This window comes from Lissotriton vulgaris, chromosome 2_1 (genome assembly GCF_964263255.1).
Source record: "Lissotriton vulgaris chromosome 2_1, aLisVul1.2, whole genome shotgun sequence".
Classification (NCBI taxonomy): Eukaryota; Metazoa; Chordata; class Amphibia; order Caudata; family Salamandridae; genus Lissotriton; species Lissotriton vulgaris.
The window spans coordinates 1646036073-1646060777 of record NC_141687.1 but is presented as its reverse complement, the minus strand read 5'-3'; the positions used below and the strand labels follow the sequence as shown (position 1 = coordinate 1646060777).

Sequence of the window (24705 nt, the reverse complement as noted above, 5' to 3'; positions counted from 1 at the left end):
CAAGCATTCCGCGTCATACAAGGGGATGGCCTGGGTAAATCTACCGCACCAGCCCAAGGCCGCATTCGCATCACGCTACACTCTCACAGCAATCTTGGTGGGACCAGTCAGCGCTCAGCGGAGACCACTGGAGAACAACGCTCTGCTAAAGGACCCCCCTGGAAGGATACATTTATCCATGGAGAACGCCGGGGCAGGACCAGGGGCGTAAGTCGCATGATTGATCGCACTTAACTGAGATGCCCAGTAATAACGTCTGATGTCCGGGAGGGCTATTCCACCATCGTACCAGGGAAGTGTGAGTTTGGAAAGGGCGATACGGGCACGCCCATCCCAGACAAGCTGTCTCTGTAGGCTTTCCACTTCACGGAAAAAGCCAGAGGCAATCGGGTCAAAGGAATTCTGAAGAGCATACAAAAAGCGGGGCAAAGACATCATTTTAAAGAGCGCCGCTCTGCCGAGGGGCAATAACGGCAACTTACGCCAGCGAGCCACATCAAGCTTGAGCCGCTGAAGGGGAGGTAACAAATTAAGCTCATAGCGCCTGGAGGGGTCCAAGGAAACATAAATCCCCAAGTACTTGAAACCGGTCTCTGTTACTTGAATCGGAAATCTACGCGGCAGTGGAGGGAGATCTCCAGCCAAAACGTAGACGCATGATTTGGCCCAATTAATAACAAGACCGGAGTTTTTACCAAAGGAAGTAAGAACATCAAATAGCACATTGAGAGACTTTTTAGGGGAGGTGAGATATAGGAGAATGTCGTCCGCGTATAGCGAGACTCGATCCTCAAAGTCATGGGACCATCGGATACCCCGCATGGAAGGTTCCCAACAAAGCCACTCCGCCAGTGGTTCGAGAGCGAGAGCGAAGAGCAAAAGGGACAGCGGACAGCCCTGTCGTGTGCCCCTTCCCAGCGCAAAAACACAAGACACTCGTCCGTTAACAACTACCTGGGCCAGGGGACTCTCATAAAGAAGTTTCACCCAGGCTATAAAGCCTGGCCCAAACCCGAATTTCGAGAGGGCCGCCCACAAGTAGGGCCACTCGATAGTGTCGAAGGCCATGGTAGCGTCGAGTGAAGCCAAAATGGCCGGCTCAGTAAGCGTTTCAGCTCTCGCGAGAGCCCCGTGGAGTCTACGCAGATTCAAAGCAGGGTTGCGGTGCGGGATAAAACCGGATTGATCCGGATGAATCAAGTCCCCAATTACAGTAACTAGACGATTCGCCAGCGTTTTAGCCCAAATTTTGGGTTTGGCATTGAGCAGGGAGATAGGTCTATAGGATGTACAACGATCCAGAGGCTTACCCTCCTTGGGAATAACAACAATGGTAGCGAGTCGTTGGTCGGGAGGGAGGGAGCCGGACTCCAGGGCCTCGAGAAACCTATCTCGCAAATAGGGCGCCATTTTGTCAGGTCGTAGCTTGTATAATTCAATGGGCAAACCATTTAGGCACCGTATTTTTGATTAGTATTGCTGTACCTCTAGAGCAGGTTGTAAACCCTGCATGTGCCAAAAGTGTATAGCCAAATCGATTGAGTGCTAGGTAATGGTTACCTTTCAGATAAGTCTCTTGAAGCACCAGGTCCGGTGATTGTCTGTGAAGATACTGCAGTACCATAGTACGCCTAATTTTGTCCCCAGCCCGTTCACTTTCCACGATATGACCTTCAGTGTTTTAACTTGCTGCATCACCATATTGTTGTATTTGGTGTGCTCCTTCCTCCCTCCCAATCACTGTACCCCCTTCCTCATCTGTAAGACTGTATGCTACCTATTGTCCCAATAACATGGCCCATGGTAGGATTAGATCGTTTCTGAAGCATGTAAACCAGAAAACTGTATAACGTAAACCCGGTATCAATTCCCTCCTCCCTGCTACCCTGCACCGTAGGTCTAAAACTACCCACATCCCCAATTTGCAGAGCTCCGGTCGCCCAATGAACAGTCAATTTGTACCTGGGCCTGTTGACGCCGCCTCCCTTGCCCCTTCAGCAGCCCCAGCCTCACCCCTAACCGTTGTCCTCCACTTTTAAATGAGGTGCGTGTACAAGTTCTGTGTCGCTGTGCAGCAGCAAGATTAACGTATCCGCCGGGTACAAGGAGTCAGTTCTACTGTTCACGATACCCGTGCACCAAGTACCTTCCTGAACCATCTCCGACCTGCGACTAGCATTGAGCTCAATGGGTTTTCATAGGAAAGTACAGTTGATTACTTTATGGATTACTTTGGTAGTTCCAGTACTAGATCTTGGATTCAGTCCTGGGGTCTATATAAAGCTGTTCACACTAAGAAACTTTGAGGGGATTCTCACAATGTTATTCAATGGGAGGAAATTCAGGTTACAGGTAAAGTACGATAGCGTTACTTTTGTAACACAGCACTAGTCTCCTAGGGCCAGCACTGGGGGCTTAACTCAAAACTGGTAGGTAATTGCGTTTCAGTATTTCGAACGATTTTTAAAGAATATTTGCAGTTTTCAAAAGTAGACACTTAGAAGAAATTTCATAGAAAAGCAGACAATGGGTTCCTATGGAGAAAATACAGGTTAATAGTAAGCCTGCTAGGGATTACTTTTGTGGTTCAGTACTGGGCTGAAAGGTACAGTACTGGCTTCTCGCCTGATCACAGGCGAGTATTTTCGAATTCGGACTTTGGCTGATTTTATAGGAATATTTTCAGTTTTCAAAACTTCACACAAAACATTTTCAAGTCAATAAATGGGTCAGTTATCCAATGGCAGGTAAGTGAATTGCCAGTTTCCAGGTGAGTACTTGGTTGGTGAAGTTAGGGTTCTGGGCATAGACTCAGGGGTCCCCCAGGGTCAGGTGAGGACAGTTAGTTCAGTCCCAGCGGCGCAGGGGCGGCAGGGTGCAGAGGTAGGTAGGCCCAATGTTATCCAATGAGAGAAAGGGGGCCTTCGGTTGGTGGCTGCTGGCGAGCAGGCCACGCGGCTCTGGGAGCTGGGCTCCTACTCACTTGCTCAGGGCAAGAGGGGAAGTAGGCTAGGGCAAAAGAGGTCACAGCCAGCGGCACTCGTGCAGCTGGGTGCAGGGTGCTTTTGAGCCGTCGGGCGCTCAATGTTATCCAATGAGGAGCTTGAAAAAGGAACAAAGGCTGCAGGCTCGGGGACGGTGACTCTCCAGGGGCGACCAGCATTTCGAGAGGTAAGTTGTGATGTTGGAGCAAAGGTAGGTACCCCAAAGGGTGGCACAGGGGGGCCTCGGGGCCCCGGGATGTCTTTGGGGGTCGGAAAAGCTTACCCTCGGTTGGTCGCGGTTAGGGGTGCCCATGGTTCTGATTCTGCAGGAGTCGGCTGGTTCGTCGAGGAGGGTCTTTGGGCACTGGACTTTGAGTCCCAGTCGCCGGGGGGACGTCCTCGTGGTCTTGGTTCGGGTTCGCCCGGCACAAGCGCGACTGGTGCAGAGTGGGCTGGTCCGGAGCTTCCTGGTGGGCACCAGGTGGGTTGTTGCAGCAGAGCCTCTGCTGAGGGGAGTCCCAATCGTCGAAAGGATCAAGGCAGGCAGGTCCTCTGGGTGTCCCAAGGTTGCTGTTCGCGGAGGTCACCGGGTTTAGGCAGGAGCAGGTTCCAGGATCAACAGGCCGGTAGGGCTGGGGACAAGTCAGTTGTTGTTGTCCTGTTAGCAGCTGCATAGCGGGTCTTCTTCTTGATCTTCTTTTTGATATCGGGATCACAGGAATGAAGGTTCAGGGAGCCCCTAAATACTAAATTATGGGGCGTTACAGGTATGGCAAGGGCAGGGACCAATGGGTCCCTGTCCTGGGGTGAGTACACCCCCTAGCCTGCTCCTCTCCTGTGGGAGGGGGGCAGGAGCCTAGCTGGGATTGGGCATGACTCCCCATCTACAAGATGGCTGAAGCCCGGGGTCGTGCTTCACCTCGCCTCCTCCACCTGAGGGGTGGAGTTGGCACACCCCCCTTCCTGACATAGTTTTTCCCGCCAGGCTTCCCGCCAGAGTGGGGGTAGGACTGGTGGGGGGCTGTTTGCTGGGTACAGCAAATGGTCTGGGGAAGCTCTCAGAGGCGGTATGCCTTTGAAGCTTCCCCCTGTCCATCCTGGGGGAGGAGACATAGCACCTCGCCCAGGATGTGCTTTGTTGCAGACCCAGGAGAACGAGGGGCTCTCCACCCAGGGGTCCAGCAACATGTCTGCTGTGTGGCAGCCTCTGCAGCCACTCAGACCAGACGAGGATTGTAGGTTCGGGTTTTTGGAGGGCAGCTCTAAGATGCCATCTCGTGCATTTTACATTAAATCCCACACTGGCATCAGTGCGGGTTTAATGTGCTAAGAAGTTTGGTACAAAACTTATCAGTCTTCAGTGAAGCCATTATGGTGCTGTGGAGTGCGTGAATGACAACCTCCCAGCACCATATACTCTTAAATGGCAACACTGCACTTACAGTGCCCAGGAATGGCCCTGGGTACTGTAGGGGCACAGGGCTCATGCACCTGGGCCCTCACCTCTGGCATAGTGCACCCAGCTAGAGGGGTGACTGAAGAATGCCAGGGCAGTGGGTTCTGTGGGCATGGCACACAGGGATGTGTGCCATGTCAACTCTTGATTTAGTTTTGTACTTAGGCACTCAGCCTGCAATGGCAGTGTGTGGGAGTCAGGGTACAGGGGCCCTGAGGGTGGCACAATAAGTGCTGCGGCCATCAGGGGTCTTCTCTGGTCACCATGCCCTGGGTACCTAAGGTACCATTTACTAGGGGCTGACAGGGGCCAGAGATGCCAATGGGGTATTTTGTTTCAGCATAGCTTTTCTTTGTAGGGAAGGAACACAGGCCCTGGGTACCTGATTGGCAGGGACCCAGGGCACACTCAGTCAAAGTACATCAGCAGTTCAGAAAAAAGTGGGGGCATATCAAGGCAAGAAAGATGGTACTTTCTCACAACGGCAGGTCGTGGCACTTCACAGTGCCCTCAATCACTTGGAGTTTAGCAGTAAAGAGCATCATGTACTTAAAACCCTCCTCTCGGAGGGTGCGTTTTACCCCGTCGAAAGTGCTGCTGCACCATCAGGGTGAAGTCCGGGAAGAATCTCAGGACAGTATTTTCAAAAGGGAGATCTCCCTGTGCTCGTGGCGCTTGCAGGATGGCGTCTCGATCCCTATAGTTGAGAATCCAGACTTTGATTATTCTGGGTGGCGCCCCGGGTTTTGGCGGAGGGACCTGGCCCCTAGGAGCTTTTTACTGTGAAGAAGGTTGATAAACTTTTCAGTTCCAGGTGATTTAGTAATGTCTTTCAAGAAGAGGTCCACACTCGGGCCCTCCACCCCTTCTGAACTCCCACCACTCGCATGTTATTCTTGCGGGCCCTTCCCTCTTCCAGTTTCACTGCCATTTGTTTAAGTTGATGGGTCAGCTGCTGCGCTCATTCTTCCAGTTTGCGTGAGGTGAACTGGAGTTCCATGATATTTGTTTTGGCTGTAGTGACTCTCCGATGTTTTATGCAGGTCTGCTCGTATCAGGTTCATTTCTATCATGACGCTATCCATCTTAGTCTCTATGGTCGTGCCCAGGACTTGGATGGCTGCCATTATCACTCCGAGTGGGGGTTCCACTGCTCCCTCCTTTTCGCCACTTGCTCCCTCTTACAGTGCCGATTGTCGCAGGATCGTGTATTTATCCAGCTTGTTGGATTGTACTGGTGGGGTCCATTTTGGTTTCATTATGGCGTGCTTCTCGGTGAGCTGGGCAGCCTCCAAGGTCACGCACTGTAGTAGCTCTTACTCCCTAGGATTCCCCTTCCATGTCCACTCTCAACCCGTTGAAGGGCTCTTAGGTCCACCCCCGGCGACCAAAGACTATGCGGCCTGTTTGGCGTGTCTTAGTATGGCAGTGGGCCTTCTTCTGCACTTGCTGACACCTCTATGCCCTCCTCTAGTAAATGCGCAATGATTCAGTCTTCGCTATTACAGTCTTTGTGCGCTTATTCGACGTCTGTGAGAGGAGATAGTGAGGGTCCCCCCAGCCTTCTGTATTAAGGGTGCTCACCCCAATCCCAGGGCTTACAGATGCGCTATTTTCCTCTTTGATTTCTGCCCTGGCCGCCTCCTGTGTCGCTACAGGGTGCCTACCATGCGCCACTTTCCGGTGTTGGGGGTCACCTCCCTGAGCTCCCCCTCAGCGTTGCCTTAGCTGCACAGGAGCCCCTTCCAGTCTACAGACTTCCTCACTTCCCTCCTGGTGAGCATCACGCCCGCCTGAGTGTCTTGCCATGTTCAGATGGCCCGCTGAGATCGCCAACGTAGAGAGCCCCACCACCTCCACCATCTGAGTTGGGCAGTTCAGGTCGTCAAGGGGTCCAAACTCCCGCCGGCCTCGCGATTGCTTGTCCCCCAGAGTGGTTTGTTTTTTGGCCCGCTACCCAATATCAGGGGCCCCTCCCCCAGGTCTTACACAGCACCGCCGCCTCCTCCTGCAAGCCGCAGTCTCTTCAATGACGCTCGCTCTCTGTCTTCGATCCTTACCCGAGGCGGGACGTGGATCTGGCCAAGGGTTTCTGCTGTTGAGTCCGGCTGGCGTGCTCCTCGACTCAATCCGATGTTGGTAGGAGTCGCACAGCCCTCCTTTGGTGCGAGACACTGCTTAGAAGCATCTCTGGCCTTCGGAGGTCTCCGGCTGATCGGGCCTGTCGCAGTCTTCCTCGCTTATTCCGGGTCCCAGATTCAACTGCCTGGCATCACACTCGAGATTCCTACTCTGTGATTGTTCGTTTTTCGTCACTGCATCTACTGGAATTATGAAGGATATATTGGGAGTTTGTAGAGGCAGCTGTGGAGCTCATGCTTTATGCTGCCATCTTGGCTGGCGCCAAGCCACGCCCCTCCAACCTGCTTCATTTACTCTCATCAAAAGGGCTTCTGTCATTAAGGTGCACTCTCTGGCAAATGTGTTCTTCTTAAGGGATCACCTTTTACATCAATGGGAGGAATAAGACTGGCTCAGAGTCTGTCCTGTACATACATTTCACTAGTGATCAGATGCTCAATTTAATCAACTGCCTAAAGTAGTAGAAAAAGATCATCTTTCTTCTAAAGTTCACATCTTAGCAGATATGATAAAGATGTAGCTGCAGTCTTAGCCGCAAAAGTAGTTCAGTGGGTCTACTGGGTGTTGAAGCACATGGATTTTGATGGCTCAAGAAGAAGTCGTGCTCATGGAGACTGTGGTGCAAATGGCTCTAAAGCCTCCCTTTGGAGTAGAACCACTTAGAAAATTTTGAGGGCTAAAGATTGGTCGAATTACTTGGCCCTTTGCAACTGGCAGGGCGCATCAAAGAAGAAAAGAACTGGTGCCGTGCAAAAATCATACCCAGTCAGAACCATGAGGAGTAGATTTTGAGCTAGAGAGCTTCATCAGAAGATGGCTCAATGATTTATAATCTTGCTTCCAAACATCACTAATTTAGATTCCATCTGCTCAAATTCCAAAAAGTCAAATTCAGCCTTTCATCCTACTAGAGTCAGTAAATGGAGTAGCTTTACATCCGATAATATAAACACCTCTTATATAGAGCACGTTGGAACTGCAAATGTGCACTATGAAGGGTTGTATGAAAACCAAGTGTTTTTATGAGAGCGTAGTTTCAGCTAGCTGTATTGGGCATACAGGTTGTGAACTTGGACTAAAAAAGATGTGTAAAAAAAAGTCGCAGAGTGGAAGCTTGTCAACTCCCACCAGACTTCACCAGAAGCCATTTTGCTTAGTGGAAACAATGCTGGAAAAGACAGAAAATGTATGAAACACAAGCGGAGTACGTTACTTACCAGTAACAATAGTTTTACAGTTTAAGGCTATTTTTGATGCTCCTACTGTGCACCATTCTATCAACAAGTGGCTAGGCTTGGAGAATCAACTTGTTTACAAGGAGTTTTTGGAGTGCCAACGCTGTGCAGAGCAACACTACAGTAGATAAATCACAACTCAGAACATAATATCCATCAACTTCAACTGTAACTAGAATGCCCAGTTTGTGTCAGCTAACTCTTGTTAGAGCGATGAAGCAGCTACACGCAAGATTGTAATTGACAATATTTTAGACCTCTCAAGTCACGTAACAGATGGAAATATTTCAGACCAGTTGTCAGTGGCAGATATGAAAACTCTAGCTTTTGTACAGTACACAGCTAGACTCTGTATTCGGTTTGAGAGCAAGGCATACTTTAGGCAGCACAGACATTCTTGGTTAACCCTGGAGAGGCCTGTACTCATCTTTAACATGAAAGGACTGTTTTTTTGTACAATCTTCTAGCTGGATTTTAAGGATGATAAGTAACTATACTTTAAATTGATGCTGGAGGCTATAATTTCGGCAATCAGATTAGTAATGGTGGTTTACACCTAGCTATTGAGATAAAGTACTAAGAAAGTGCAAAGTATCAAAGCGTATTTGAACCAGAAAATGTTTGAAAAGTGTAATAAAATGTGTACATGATTGCCATATTAAGCACCCACTAAAGTAGGGCATGACTCCCAATCCTGCACTCTAAAGGTTAGCCCTGGGCCTCCAGGGTCATTACTCCCTTACAGTCGCCCGAATAATGGCTGGCCCACACCAGTTTGTTACTGCCTTAGAATCCCGCTAATATAGCATGGCCCTTTGGGGAGTTGTTCACACCCCTGTGTAGGAGAGTGGGGTCTGCAATCCCATGGCCACCCCAGATTTTTGCTTTTTGCTTCACTGGCTTAAGACTTTCCCTGGCTGTGGGCCTGCTAATCAGACCCACAGCCTAGCTGTTCTCTCTCTAAATTGACAAGCATGTACCTTAGGTGCATTTACCAATTGGTACTGGGCCACCTTATCAGTCCCTGTACAGTATACCTTAGGTATCCAGGGCATAGGTGTACCCAGGGCCTACCAGGGGCTGAAGCAAGTATTATGCCACCCCTGGCTGGCCATCTAAACAGACACAACTGGCTGCACGACAGCTGGGGCAAGGTGGTGTAATCACCCTTTGCTTTAGATATAGTTACCTATATCTAAACCTAAAATGGACACATATATTCCTATCAGTCACTCCTATGGAAGGCCTTATCAGTCCTGAAGGCAGAGTGCTTAGAATTATGTGAGATGGTGCTCTGGCATGAGCTGAGCCCGTTTGCAGCTTGCGGAACCAAGTCCTAATAGCTGTTCCATGATAACGCTATACCATATACTCTTAAGTGCATTATAATCCTCGCGGTTAAATGCCAACTCTGGTATAACATTATCAAACATGTCAAGTAAGGTGATTTGGAATACTACCCCCTCGCCAATTCTGGCGACGGGGGTAGCATTCCACCCTTCTAGAGGGTCACGACATGTATGTAACTGAGAACCCCGGTTAAAGTTAACTCGAGCCTTGGCATCACAAAATGGATGCTGCCACCACAGACACAAGTCTGACCTCCTGCTGCTGGGAGTCCTTCCAGCGAGGGAGGCTCAGACAAAGGGTTTCCTGCCTTGGGAGGTGCTAGCACCACCCCAGACAGGATTTTGTGTATTAGGTAGGCCCAGGCTGAAAGGAATGAGACATGCCTTGGGCACTCCTTCCTAGTTCCACCCTTGGAACCACCGGACTCCTCCATCTGGCTGCCTGCCAGCAACTCTTTGTTTCAGGCATCACCGGGATCAACGCAGCCAACCCGACACCACTTCAGCCCTATGCACCCGCAGCCTGTGGGTTAGGTAACTAAAGCTTCTAGGTGCTGAAGTCAGTGTTCACTATCCTAGTGTCCAGGTCCACTGTTGTTTTCCCTCCATCCAGCCGGGTTCGTCCGGAATCCGTAACTTTGTAAACTGTAGTATCCATAGACGTTGGTACGCATCCCGCGTGAGAGTTTCCACTCTGCACGCGAGTCCCGTGGGCCTCCTGCTCCCTACTTACCTAGTTCGTAGCGTAGTCCCAGCGATCCTCCAGCCTCTGGATCTCCTTACAGTACTTTCCTTCCTCGCATTCCATTGTTTCTTGTATATGGTTTGTCGTGCCCCTAAGGCACACGTGTAAATATTGTGCGAACTCGTATTTCTTTCCTAGTATTGTCCTGTGCTTAGCCCTCTGATCTCATAAAGAGGTCAGAGGTGTTGTTATTAATAAATATATTGTTTATTTTCATAACAACCTGTGTGGTGTCCTTTCATCTGGTATTCAAGGGGTTATATTGTGGTAAAACAGCTGGCTTCACATGCCAAAAGAGTTTAGCCTAAGACTGCTTTGTCCATGCTAGCATTAGGATAGCTGGTCTATAAGGTTGACTTGCAACCAATCACCATAAGGGTTGTTTGGACTGATACAAGGTGGTCACTAGAACTAGTGAACATCATATATCAGGCCAACTTATCACACCCTGCATTCCACAACATAGCATGTTCCTACTCAAGAAATGGGTGTGGCTTACGAGGATCTGGCTCTTGCCTTACTTCCTCCTTGCTACAGCCTGGTCCCACACCACAGGTTGACTGATCCTGCTCCAGCACTTGCATCACTATAGACAGACACTCAAAGAATATTGATCAAGTACCAGCACACCAAAACCCTGGCAAGGTCCCTCACAGGACAATTAGTCACAATCAAGCAACCCATACCCTTGCATGGTTCCGCCCAGATATGGCTCCCAGATCAGCACCCCCATACCTTAGCATGGTCCCGCCCAGGCGGATTGCTCTCTTCCAGTCTTTCAAAGTGGATTTTCCAGCGAGGTTCACAAATTGCTTAGGGCTGATCATCTGTTCATTGAACTAAATGGGGAGGAGTCAGGAAAATGAGAGAGGGAGACAGGACAATTAAGTGTGGCATAAAACAATGTCTAGAGAGCTATCTTAGCTAGCATTATTCACACAGGCTACTCGTTTACCCTTCCCCCTTTGTGCAGACATTTAGCTATACCTGCTTCCATCAGATACGGTAAGTGATGCCTGTTCCCATTATATGACTGAAAGACATTAATGGATCCATCACTCTCTAAGTTAACTGTCAGAATCCTTCTAACGTGCAGCTAGAAATACCAATATACCTAAAAGGAACAGCCATGCTTGGCCTATTTATGATTTTGAACTTTATATATCTTATTTCAAGAGGAAAAGGTGCAAATTAGAATAGATTATATTTTGGGTAATATTACCATGTTTTTCAATGTGTGAATAAGTTTATCCTACATCAACCACTTTCTCAGCTACTTTCATTGATTGATTGTTTTGTTTGGCTGCACAGCCGCTCTATGCATTTGTGTACTCTTGCTTGCTGCTCTTGATCTGCTCGCACTCTAAGCCACCCTCCTGCATCGTTCATAGATACTCAGGAGAGATGTCACTGCTACACCCAACATCCTCAAGCAAGTATTTCAAGGGGCAAGTATTCACACTGCAAATGTTTGTTTGCCATGCCGAAAAACATTTGTACAATTATTTAATCAACATGAAATATTGAATTGGCAATATAAAATAAAAAATAAAGTCACAAATATCACTGTACCAGTTTCCACCATATTGGGAGTTGCTTAGCCCCATCTCGTTCTTTTGCTTGGACAGCAAGTCACACTTGCACCCTTCACACAGACAGCAGTAGCATTAGCCTGGATAGGGGTAGATTTTGTGTTGGAAAACCATCCCAGTAGCAACAGGATGTGCAAATATTTAGAGTGAACCATATTGACAACCTCACTCATGTGAAAGTCACCCAGACTCCTTACTCCCCAAATCCGTTATGTCTTAAATGTGCATTTCTCAATTGCAGATCAGCAAGTAAACATACCTCCGATATCTTCGACCTCATCCAACACAAGGACTTAGACATTATTATCCTCACTGAAACTTGGCTAAACCCCTCTTCCACTCCTATCTTAGACCTCCTAGTTCCTCCCACTCACGACATAATTCGGCTCGACAGAACCTGGAAGTTGGGCGGTGGCACAGTCTCGATCTCTCAAGTAGAGTCCCTTACTCCTTCATCCTTTGAATACCTTTGTCTCAGCATCTCAAGCAAGAACCTACCGGTCTGTAAACTTCACTCCTTTTACCATCCCCCGGGAGACAAGCTCCACTTCATCGAGAAACTAATGGAAATCATCTCTGCTAATGTTGATTCAACCATGGCCCAAATCTTCCACTGTGATTTCAACCTTCACTGGTCTAACCCCCAAAGACCTCGATGTATCCTGCCTTAAGTCTTTCTTAAATGATCAAGATCGCACTGTGACCAACCAACTCATATTAAAGGAGAAACTTTAGACCTCATTATCTCCAAAGAGCAGACCATCACCTTGGTTTCCATTACCCCGTGTGACTGGTCCGACCATCACTGCATCCTCTTTTATATCAAGAGGGAGACGTTGATGAGGTTGGCTTAACCAACGAAATGAAATAAATGGAAAAGGGACCTCGGATCAATAGACGGTCTACTGTAATTTGGCCCTCGCCTCCTTAGCCGACCTGGTTGAGGTGCAGTCGCTCACCGACTCCTACAATTCGACCATCTCCAACATCATGGATGACATTGCTCCTATCCAACAAAAAAATGCCTCAATAAAAATATCCAAACCCTGGTATAATGACAAATTAAACATGGAACGCCGCAACCTTAGAGCACTCGAACGTTCCTGGCGATCCAATCCCTCTTCGGAACAACTAAAACTCCTTAGAGAGGCTAGGAGCCTCTACAAAAAAGAAATCAAGAGCGCTAAGTCTGACTACTTCGGACACCAACTGGACCAAGCGGCAAACTGCCCCAAGAAACTCTTCGAATTGGTCAAACAGCAATCAGTAGTAGGTCCCAACCACTCTGACCCTGGTGGCACCCCTCCCTCTTGCGATGAACTTGCTGCTTTCTTCACGGAGAAAGCAAGACTCATCTCCATCGACCTCGCCTCTAAGAAGGGTCTATTGTCTTCCTCCAGGGACATACCATCCCATGACCTCTCGGGAAAGCACAGATCTACCAGCCTGATCACCAAGAACAATGAGTGATGGTGCACCTTTACTCCACTTGGTGAAAAATACATCTACAAGATCCTTCTGAATATCAACCCATCCAACCACTAAAGTGACCCGTTACTCTCAGCCATCTTCAAAGATATCAAGAATGTACTCATCCCCACCTGGAGAGGGATTGTGAACGCCTCGCTTTCACAAGCTACAATCCCCGACAGCCTAAAAGCAGCTCAGATATTAACTATACTAAAAATTTTAAAAAAACACTGACAAAGCGGATCTCAATACCTTCCGGCCTATCTCCAAAATCCCCACCCTAGCGAAACTCATAGTATCATATTTATCTACCAGCTAAACCGACCTGCAAAGAAATGTAGATTTGGGCACGCTGCTGGTGGAATTATGACTCTGGTATCGACTAAGATCATGGAGAAAGTAATTGAAATAAATGTGAAATGCAAATGGTTGTTGGCATGTAGAATAATACTATCAGGGTGTATAAAAATGGATACAATTTTAATGTTAAATGTGTACATGCAATGGGCCACCACAGAGCAATATGAAAAGGAAATGGCTCTCTTTAAGGAGGATATAGATTACCTTAGTGAAAAATACGGCAGGGATATGCTTATTCTCGTGGGCGACTTTAATCACAAACTTCACCCAGAGAAGGTAGATTGCTGGTTTCTAGACATATTGGAGGCCTATGAAATACCTCAAGCAACTTTCCCTGAAAGTATATCTAGTGCTAAAGATTTGCAGTTGGGAAACCTCCTGGGAACAAAAAACCTGTTCTGTTTAAATGGAAGATGCGAGCTAGACTGCCCCGCTAAAAAAATATTTAAACCAGGCTCTCAAATCTGTCCCATAGATTATGCCTTTACCACACCATGGAATTTTAGATTAATCTCAGGGTTCAGAATTGTGAATAGAGATGGAAGTGACCATAACATGGTAGCCTTGGAGATCCCGGGTGTGCACTTCGAATCTGGCCCAAAGGTTATGGAACAAGAGGTGGATTATCCCAGACGCCGTACAACTAGGCTTACAGAAGAATATGTTGCCAGATTAATAAAATTACAACAGAACCTAGACCTGAATGTAGCAAGGGGTCGAAACCTCGATTGGTATGTACGAAAAATCGAGGAGGTGGTTCAAACTCTTAGTATAGGTCTAAAAAATATAAATAGAGGCAAAAACAAAAATAAAGCGAAAAGTGAGAAGATAGAGAAACTTACCGGCTGGTTTACTAGAGAATGCCTGGAGAAAAAAAGGGAAGTCAGGAGAATGACCCGCCGCATTCAGCAAAAGAGTGACCAAGATAATGTAAACACCCTAGTGGGCCTAAAAAGAGAATATAACATGCTTATCAGAAGGACAAAAAGGGAATTTAAAGAGGGATGCTGGCAAAAATTACTCGAGGCAATTGAAACTAAGAACTTACGAAACTTCTGGAAGTTAGTCCACCCAGCAGCAGATCACCAACCAGGGAAAATGAACTGCATTGTAGAAGAGTCCGCATGGGAGGAGTATTTACACGATCTGTACAGCCCAGGGAAAGACCGGGAAGAAAATCTGTACACAGACTGGAGCGGTCTGGTAGCAGAAATAAAACCTTTTTTTTCCGCCCCAGAGGTTAAAAAGACGATAAAAGGTTTGAATCTCACAAGAGCAGCAGGCCCAGATAACCTCCCGGCTCAAATAATCAAAACTCAAGTAGATTGGTGGGCGGAATTTTTTGCAAATATGTTTGAAGTCATCTTAGATACTAGCAAACTCCCCGATAACTGGAATGGGGCCATAATAAGGCCAATACATAAGAAAGGGGAGATGAACAACCCGAAAAATTATAGATTAATTAATCTACTGGACATCGGGGAGAAAATATTTGCAAAAATAGTTCTTGGCAAATTAAAGGACTGGGTGGAAGAGAACTCAATTATCCCGGTGGAACAGGGAGGCTTTAAAGAAGGGCACTCCACCGTGGATCACTGTTATGCCCTGTGGGCCCTTGCCCGGAAGTCGATAGAACAAAAGGGGAACCTGTTCTGCTGTTTCGTCGACTTCCGGGCAGCCTTTGATTCAGTGGACCGGGGGAAACTATGGGAGTGCCTGATTAAATATGAAATCCCTGTGTGCTTACTTGAAATCTTGAAAGAATTACACAGAGGGAACTGGGCCCAAGTCATTAAAGATATACAAGGGGCGCTGACAAAGAAAATTGAAATAGGGAATGGACTGAGACAGGGCTGCGTCCTAGCTCCGCTCCTTTTTTCAATATTTCTAGCAGATCTCCCAGCAGCACTAGAGGTGGAAAGAAGCGCGAGCCCGAGAATGGATAGTAGAAAGGTCTCTTGCTTGCTGTATGCAGACGATCTTGTGATTACTGACCAGACAGAGCTCGGGCTACAAAGAAAACTAAATGTATTCCATGATTACTGTAAGGATAAATTGCTGACAGTGAACATGGAAAAAACAAAGATCATGTGCTTCGGTAAAGGGACCAAGAATTTTAGCTGGTATCTAGATAAAATAAAATTAGAAACGGTAAAAGAATATAAATATCTTGGTCTTTGGTTTGAACCCTCCTTAAAATGGGACATACATTTGGCACACCAAAACGCAAAAGCATCTGCCTCCATTTGTGGCCTGAAAAAATTCAATAAAAACTATGGGGATATGTCACACAAACCGTTATTAAAAGCATACGAGTCCATGATACCGCCCCAAGTACTGTATGGTGCAGAAGTACTCCTTCTAAGCGGAAAGGGAGGCTGGGATCGGGAGGAAGGTAAGGCCCTGAAAACATTATTGTCACTACCTAAGTCATCTATGATACAGGCAATTAGACTGGAAACAGATATGATTGGATGGACTACTCAGGCCAAAATGGCGATGGTAAGATTCTGGAAACGCCAATCCCAGGGGGTAGGGGAAAAGGTCTCACATTGGTGTAGTGAAGAAATCCGCCACAGTAACCTAAGGTGGGCACTAGACGCAAAAAGAAAAATAAAGGAAATAATCGGGAATCTAAAAGTGGGAGTAAACCAAAATTCTCTAGATGTAGAGTTCACGAAGAGTGCACTCAGAGTACAAGGAAGGGAGTACTCCAGAAGGCAGGATATAGGATATCTAAGAAACAAAAAATCAGTGGTAAATATGATAGAATCATGGGAAAACGAGACTGGGTACCCATACTTAGAAACCCTGCCAAATTATGCATTTAGGTGGGAGATACTGAAAATCCGAATTGGCACCATCCCTTGGCTAATGGAAGGGAGAGTTAAGGCAGAAATGTTATATCCAGATGGTACATGTAAATGTGGCCTGGGGGCCAAGTGTGAAATGCTGCACATACTACTTGACTGCTTGACATGTCTAGAAGTGAGAAAACGGTTCTTACGACCTTTATTTATAAAATATGGCATAAGACAACGAGTACAAGCGACAAACTTATTGATAGGAATGGAAAATCTGGAAATAGCAATTGCACTTGGTAACTTTCTGAAAAAGGTGAATCGCATAGCACAGGAACAACAAAATAAATCAAATTGAGGAACATATATCGATAGACACAAGTAAAAGCTAAGTTACGAGGGATTGCAAGCCTATAAGATTCGGATAGTACTGTAATGAGAAACATATCGAAATTGCCTATTTTTAATGTAATATCTTCCAGTTTTATTATGTATAGCATGTGTTTTAAAATTCCTCTTAACATTTTTTATGTCTGTGCTACCCATAGAATGCCTTTTCTTTTTAAATTTGTATAACATATAGAAAGCGGCATGGAGAGTAACAGCCTGATTTTATAAATTTTGTATGGTTTTGATATTGATGTGATGCATTTCGATCTCATTGTTTAAAGACCACGGTCTAAATAAACAGAGTTTCTCTCTCTCATAGAAAAATGCATACAATATCAACTCTGAGCGCATATAGAGAATTTCCAACTCCTTGACCAGCATCAATCAAGCTTTCAGAAGGGGCACAGCACCGAGTCGGAGCTCACTCACGTCATGGATGCCTTGACCAAAAAGATTCCTGCCTCCTGATCCTCCTTGACCTTTCTTCCGCATTCAACAGGGTTAATCATAACAACCTCCTCGCCACTCTGAAAAATAGGATGGGTTTTTCTGGTCAGGTGCTACAATGGTTCTAGTCTTTCCTCCACCGCAGATCTCAAAGGGTCAAGGCAAACTACTCTCTCTCGCAGCCCTCTCCAGTTCTCATGGGGGTTCCCCAAGGATCCGTCCTATCTCCGATCCTCATCAACCTGTTCTTGGAACCATTAGCTAACTCTTTAACTCCTCAAACACTCTCTTCCATATGTATGCAGACGATACGCAACTATTTGAAAATCTCTTTCCCCGAAAACATCTCTCTCAGCGGGACCCTAACGTCTAATCAAAACTGGTTAACTGAGAACCATCTTCTGCTCAAAACATCCAAAACGGAATTCCTGGTCATCTCCCCTTGGCAGTTGGGCTGGACTGTTTCCATGAGGCACATGGTCAAGACTGATTTGCATATAGCTATGTCTGAACTGGGGTGGCAAAGTGAGCTAAAGAATTATGATGGGTTCAACCCAGATCTGTGACTGGGGGTGAGTGTTTGAAAAGTTTCAGCACTCCGTCCATGATCTCCTTGTGTTTGCTTTCATCTCCCCTCCGAACCACATCCCCAAGTTTGATCTCTGGTTGAATCACCTCACTGACTTCAACTGCACTCCTCTCATCATAGACTCAGCCAAATCGCTCGGAGTCACCTTGGACAAGCACCTGAATATGAAAAATCACATCAGTAAGAAATGCAAGGGAGCAAACCACTTGATTAAGACACTCAGAAATATCAAACCTTTCCTTCCAGAAAACGATTTCAAGCAGGTGGTGCAAGCGCTTGTCCAGCCTAGGCTGGACTACGGCAGCACAACCTTCTGTGGCCTTCCCAAATACTCCCTGGCTCCACTAAGAGCATCACTGAATACAGCGGGTAGATTGGTTACAGGCACTAAGCGAAACAAGCACATATCCCCAGTCCTAAAATCTCTCGAATGGTTGCCTTATAAAGCAAGTACTCAGTTAAAGATAGTCGTTCTGGTGCACAATTCCCTTCACTTCAATACTCCCATGTACATGGCGCAAAAACTGGAGCTGTCTTGCGGTGTAAGAGCCTCAAGAAGCATCAAGACTTTCCTCTTGAAACCACTCATCTGTAGGAAAAAGAGAACTTGTCAGAGCCTTTTCCGGCGCTGCCCCAAAGCTATGGAACTCTCTTCCACAGGAAGTACGCCGAATCTCTTCAACAACAGCGTTCAAATTGGAAGCCAAAAAAGTCATCATGAATAAATTCTTACCCTAATTGGGATAGGCGCACCTGCACGAAGACATTGTTCTTACCTCCATTTGACTATCATTTGTTATGGTCCTTTTTTTGTGCAACTGTCCCTGATTATGCGAACATTCCTGTTTTCTACTCCTACCTGATGTCGATTTTGCATCTATGTCCTTCCTCCCATCCTACTGTAAAGCGTTCCGATATCCCTCGGGATCTTGTTCGCACTATATAAAACTTTATAAATAAATAAATGATTTACAGCTAAGAGGGCTCAGCGATCCTGACACAAAGTAATAAGTTGAAAGATCCTACAAAAGTAGCAGAACAAAGCGGCTCGGGGGCTGCGCTACAAGTGGGGAGTAAGGGATTCAGCGATTCAAAAAATGTGTTTGTTTAGACCTTGGACTAATGGGCCCCATCCCCCAGTGCCATATATATTTGAAATGGGGAGGGGACCACGTGGCCCCCCTCCCAGAGAGTTCTTAGGCCCTGGGGACACCATCCCCCAGGGCAATATATATTTTAAATGGGGAAGGGGCCCATCCCCAGGGCCTCTAGTAAAATTAAAGGGGAGGAGGGGCAGCGCAGCCTCTCCTCCCAGAGCCATGATAGGCCTTGGGGAGTCAATCCCCCAGAGCAACTAATTTAAATTAAGGGGAGGGGACTCATGGGCCCCCACCCTAGCCCCCTTTTGGCCCCAGGGCATTTATAAGAGGAGTGGGGCACATGGTCCCCCGAGTGTGTTACTGTAGGCCCCGGTGAATTTGGTCCCGGGGACCCCATCTCTCAGGGCATTTGGGAGGGGGGGGCACGTGCCCGCCCTGGGCCAGTTTCAGCCCCGGGGACCTCATTCCCATGGAGCCCAGTGCTATATTCACAGCAGAGGGGGGTATGTGGCTCCACTCCCAAGCTGATTTCGGCCCGGGTACCCCATCTCCAAGGGCATGGCCAAAAAAGGGTGGGTGCTTAACAAGGGCACTCACCACACTATCATTGGGGGCCGAAGTTGTAATGAAAGGGGGTCGCGGGGGGAGCTCCAAGGCCCCTGTGACCACAGGCTGCTCTCGCATCCAGTGGGAGCTGGCATTGTTCCCGCCCACGGGGAGCAGCCAATAAAGCAAATCTCTGCGGGTTAATGCAATCTTTTAATCTCTTTCCCTGCAGGCAGGGAAACAGATTAAATCCTCTAACCGCAGGCAGAAGTATTTTTTAAGCTATGACCCGCTAGAAGCGGGCTTGCTGTTTGCTCCCCCTTGGAGGGAGATTTGAAACTGATCCCGCCAAGCAAGAGTAAAGAAGTCTTCCTGCCCGAGCCAGTGGGTGTGTGAGTCGCTGTATGGGTGAGTGTGTAGCTATGTGACTGGCTGCACGGGTGAGTGACTGGTTGTATGGATGGTTGTATGAGTGGCTGTACAAGTGAGTGGGGGGCGTCAGTACTGTATGGGTCTGTGAATGGGTGTGTAAATGGTTGAGTGGTTGTGTGAATGGGCGTTAGACAGGTTTTACAGGGGTGTGAGTGGTTGTGTGAGTGGTTCTGTAGATGATTTCATCAGTGATGTCACGGACCATGTCATGAGTGATATATGAGAGGTAATAAGCAGTGCATTGCGGGGGGCGTAAGTTATATATAACTGAAATGCTGTTTTTCTCTGGTTCTGTACAAGTGAAATCTGAGCCTAACTAGAATGCCCCTGTAGCCTTTGGCTTGTTATTGAATTTCTATGTTTTGTCAACTAATAGTCACGTTTGCAGAGTGGTGGAGAAAGGAGGTGGGCCTCCAACCAGCTCTCAGGAATCCTGCTGTGACATACTGGAGGTAACAGGAGGACTTTTGGGCCCCGCAAGAACCCTCAGAATCCAAAACTACTTCATTCCCCAATCAGCAGTGCGCCAGGAGATGCGCTTGTAGAGTGGTGGCGAATGGGGAATGGCTTCCGAACACCTCTCCGCAATCACGCTCTATGGGACTTAGTGGAGGTACAAGAGGGCTTGTTGGCCCCCAAGGAAACTCTGGAGCCAAGGGGACTTCATTCTCCAACCAGACGTGCACCAGGAGGTGAGTTTGCAGTGAGATAAATAACGGTGATGGATCAAGCCCTGATCTTTGGACTGGGTAAGAGTGGTCTGTTTAACTCAGACACTCTGTTCATCACCACCCCCTTTTCTAAATCGTTTTTGGCCACTATAGGTGTGGCAGGGTATACTCAGACATGAGTCCCTTTCTCACTGCTCCATCAGGATTCAAGCAAGCCGGGCCGAAGAAGGCTGAAATGCCAGAAACCGGTCCCCGGTAGCTTGTCTCCTTTCTGGTGAAGAATTGGCTTGGTAGTTTAGTCTGCCCTGTTCCCATGATGCACTGGGCCAGGGACAGACTGATTTGCATATAGCCAGGTTCTGAGCTGGGATGGGGCAGTGAGATAAATAACGGTGATGGATCAAGCCCTGATCTTTGGACTGGGTAAGAGTGGTCTGTTTAACTCAGACACTCTGTTCATCACCACCCCCTTTTCTAAATCGTTTTTGGCCACTATAGGTGTGGCAGGGTATACTCAGACATGAGTCCCTTTCTCACTGCTCCATCAGGATTCAAGCAAGCCGGGCCGAAGAAGGCTGAAATGCCAGAAACCGGTCCCCGGTAGCTTGTCTCCTTTCTGGTGAAGAATTGGCTTGGTAGTTTAGTCTGCCCTGTTCCCATGATGCACTGGGCCAGGGACAGACTGATTTGCATATAGCCAGGTTCTGAGCTGGGATGGGGCAGTGAGATAAATAACGGTGATGGATCAAGCCCTGATCTTTGGACTGGGTAAGAGTGGTCTGTTTAACTCAGACACTCTGTTCATCACCACCCCCTTTTCTAAATCGTTTTTGGCCACTATAGGTGTGGCAGGGTATACTCAGACATGAGTCCCTTTCTCACTGCTCCATCAGGATTCAAGCAAGCCGGGCCGAAGAAGGCTGAAATGCCAGAAACCGGTCCCCGGTAGCTTGTCTCCTTTCTGGTGAAGAATTGGCTTGGTAGTTTAGTCTGCCCTGTTCCCATGATGCACTGGGCCAGGGACAGACTGATTTGCATATAGCCAGGTTCTGAGCTGGGATGGGGCAGTGAGATAAATAACGGTGATGGATCAAGCCCTGATCTTTGGACTGGGTAAGAGTGGTCTGTTTAACTCAGACACTCTGTTCATCACCACCCCCTTTTCTAAATCGTTTTTGGCCACTATAGGTGTGGCAGGGTATACTCAGACATGAGTCCCTTTCTCACTGCTCCATCAGGATTCAAGCAAGCCGGGCCGAAGAAGGCTGAAATGCCAGAAACCGGTCCCCGGTAGCTTGTCTCCTTTCTGGTGAAGAATTGGCTTGGTAGTTTAGTCTGCCCTGTTCCCATGATGCACTGGGCCAGGGACAGACTGATTTGCATATAGCCAGGTTCTGAGCTGGGATGGGGCAGTGAGATAAATAACGGTGATGGATCAAGCCCTGATCTTTGGACTGGGTAAGAGTGGTCTGTTTAACTCAGACACTCTGTTCATCACCACCCCCTTTTCTAAATCGTTTTTGGCCACTATAGGTGTGGCAGGGTATACTCAGACATGAGTCCCTTTCTCACTGCTCCATCAGGATTCAAGCAAGCCGGGCCGAAGAAGGCTGAAATGCCAGAAACCGGTCCCCGGTAGCTTGTCTCCTTTCTGGTGAAGAATTGGCTTGGTAGTTTAGTCTGCCCTGTTCCCATGATGCACTGGGCCAGGGACAGACTGATTTGCATATAGCCAGGTTCTGAGCTGGGATGGGGCAGTGAGATAAATAACGGTGATGGATCAAGCCCTGATCTTTGGACTGGGTAAGAGTGGTCTGTTTAACTCAGACACTCTGTTCATCACCACCCCCTTTTCTAAATCGTTTTTGGCCACTATAGGTGTGGCAGGGTATACTCAGACATGAGTCCCTTTCTCACTGCTCCATCAGGATTCAAGCAAGCCGGGCCGAAGAAGGCTGAAATGCCAGAAACCGGTCCCCGGTAGCTTGTCTCCTTTCTGGTGAAGAATTGGCTTGGTAGTTTAGTCTGCCCTGTTCCCATGATGCACTGGGCCAGGGACAGACTGATTTGCATATAGCCAGGTTCTGAGCTGGGATGGGGCAGTGAGATAAATAACGGTGATGGATCAAGCCCTGATCTTTGGACTGGGTAAGAGTGGTCTGTTTAACTCAGACACTCTGTTCATCACCACCCCCTTTTCTAAATCGTTTTTGGCCACTATAGGTGTGGCAGGGTATACTCAGACATGAGTCCCTTTCTCACTGCTCCATCAGGATTCAAGCAAGCCGGGCCGAAGAAGGCTGAAATGCCAGAAACCGGTCCCCGGTAGCTTGTCTCCTTTCTGGTGAAGAATTGGCTTGGTAGTTTAGTCTGCCCTGTTCCCATGATGCACTGGGCCAGGGACAGACTGATTTGCATATAGCCAGGTTCTGAGCTGGGATGGGGCAGTGAGATAAATAACGGTGATGGATCAAGCCCTGATCTTTGGACTGGGTAAGAGTGGTCTGTTTAACTCAGACACTCTGTTCATCACCACCCCCTTTTCTAAATCGTTTTTGGCCACTATAGGTGTGGCAGGGTATACTCAGACATGAGTCCCTTTCTCACTGCTCCATCAGGATTCAAGCAAGCCGGGCCGAAGAAGGCTGAAATGCCAGAAACCGGTCCCCGGTAGCTTGTCTCCTTTCTGGTGAAGAATTGGCTTGGTAGTTTAGTCTGCCCTGTTCCCATGATGCACTGGGCCAGGGACAGACTGATTTGCATATAGCCAGGTTCTGAGCTGGGATGGGGCAGTGAGATAAATAACGGTGATGGATCAAGCCCTGATCTTTGGACTGGGTAAGAGTGGTCTGTTTAACTCAGACACTCTGTTCATCACCACCCCCTTTTCTAAATCGTTTTTGGCCACTATAGGTGTGGCAGGGTATACTCAGACATGAGTCCCTTTCTCACTGCTCCATCAGGATTCAAGCAAGCCGGGCCGAAGAAGGCTGAAATGCCAGAAACCGGTCCCCGGTAGCTTGTCTCCTTTCTGGTGAAGAATTGGCTTGGTAGTTTAGTCTGCCCTGTTCCCATGATGCACTGGGCCAGGGACAGACTGATTTGCATATAGCCAGGTTCTGAGCTGGGATGGGGCAGTGAGATAAATAACGGTGATGGATCAAGCCCTGATCTTTGGACTGGGTAAGAGTGGTCTGTTTAACTCAGACACTCTGTTCATCACCACCCCCTTTTCTAAATCGTTTTTGGCCACTATAGGTGTGGCAGGGTATACTCAGACATGAGTCCCTTTCTCACTGCTCCATCAGGATTCAAGCAAGCCGGGCCGAAGAAGGCTGAAATGCCAGAAACCGGTCCCCGGTAGCTTGTCTCCTTTCTGGTGAAGAATTGGCTTGGTAGTTTAGTCTGCCCTGTTCCCATGATGCACTGGGCCAGGGACAGACTGATTTGCATATAGCCAGGTTCTGAGCTGGGATGGGGCAGTGAGATAAATAACGGTGATGGATCAAGCCCTGATCTTTGGACTGGGTAAGAGTGGTCTGTTTAACTCAGACACTCTGTTCATCACCACCCCCTTTTCTAAATCGTTTTTGGCCACTATAGGTGTGGCAGGGTATACTCAGACATGAGTCCCTTTCTCACTGCTCCATCAGGATTCAAGCAAGCCGGGCCGAAGAAGGCTGAAATGCCAGAAACCGGTCCCCGGTAGCTTGTCTCCTTTCTGGTGAAGAATTGGCTTGGTAGTTTAGTCTGCCCTGTTCCCATGATGCACTGGGCCAGGGACAGACTGATTTGCATATAGCCAGGTTCTGAGCTGGGATGGGGCAGTGAGATAAATAACGGTGATGGATCAAGCCCTGATCTTTGGACTGGGTAAGAGTGGTCTGTTTAACTCAGACACTCTGTTCATCACCACCCCCTTTTCTAAATCGAGTTTGCAGAATAGGCTGATTTCGGCCCCAAGGACCCCATCCCCTGACCTTTCTTTTTATTATTATTAAAGGGAGGAAGGCTGAGTAACCCACCAACCCAGACGAATTTTGACCATGGCGATCCTTCCCCCAGGGCCTGGCCTCACTTATTGGTGCCCTGGTCCTACCTAGGGCACCCACATTGTAGTGTTGGGGGCCACGGGGGAAGCTGAAGGCCCCTGCAGCCTCTGCCAGCTCCCTGCCTCCTGTGGTAGTCGGCATTGCTTTGACACAGGGAACTTCTAACATGCAGCCACCTCTCTGTCAAAGCAATTGTGCTCCATGTCAGCAAGCAAGAGCATTATCGAAGCAAGAGCATTACCGAAGCGAGAGCTTTATCAAAGTTCTCGCTTGCTGAAAGCAAGCACAATTTGCTATGGCTTGGCGGGAGCATGTTGGGGTTTTGCTCTGGATTAATTAGACTG

General features: G+C 47.9%; 1 protein-coding gene across 8 annotated transcripts in view; it reads right to left on the bottom strand.

Annotated features, from left to right (window-relative positions):
• The window catches only part of GMEB1 (glucocorticoid modulatory element binding protein 1), a 283921-nt gene that overhangs the window by 161483 nt on the left and 97733 nt on the right, over positions 1 to 24705 (bottom strand). For all 8 annotated transcript variants that reach the window (XM_086957554.1, XM_086957559.1, XM_086957560.1 and 5 more), the window contains one exon: positions 10647 to 10750. In XM_086957554.1, coding sequence (XP_086813680.1) covers positions 10647 to 10750 — 104 coding nt within the window. The remainder of the gene's footprint in view (positions 1 to 10646; positions 10751 to 24705) is intronic.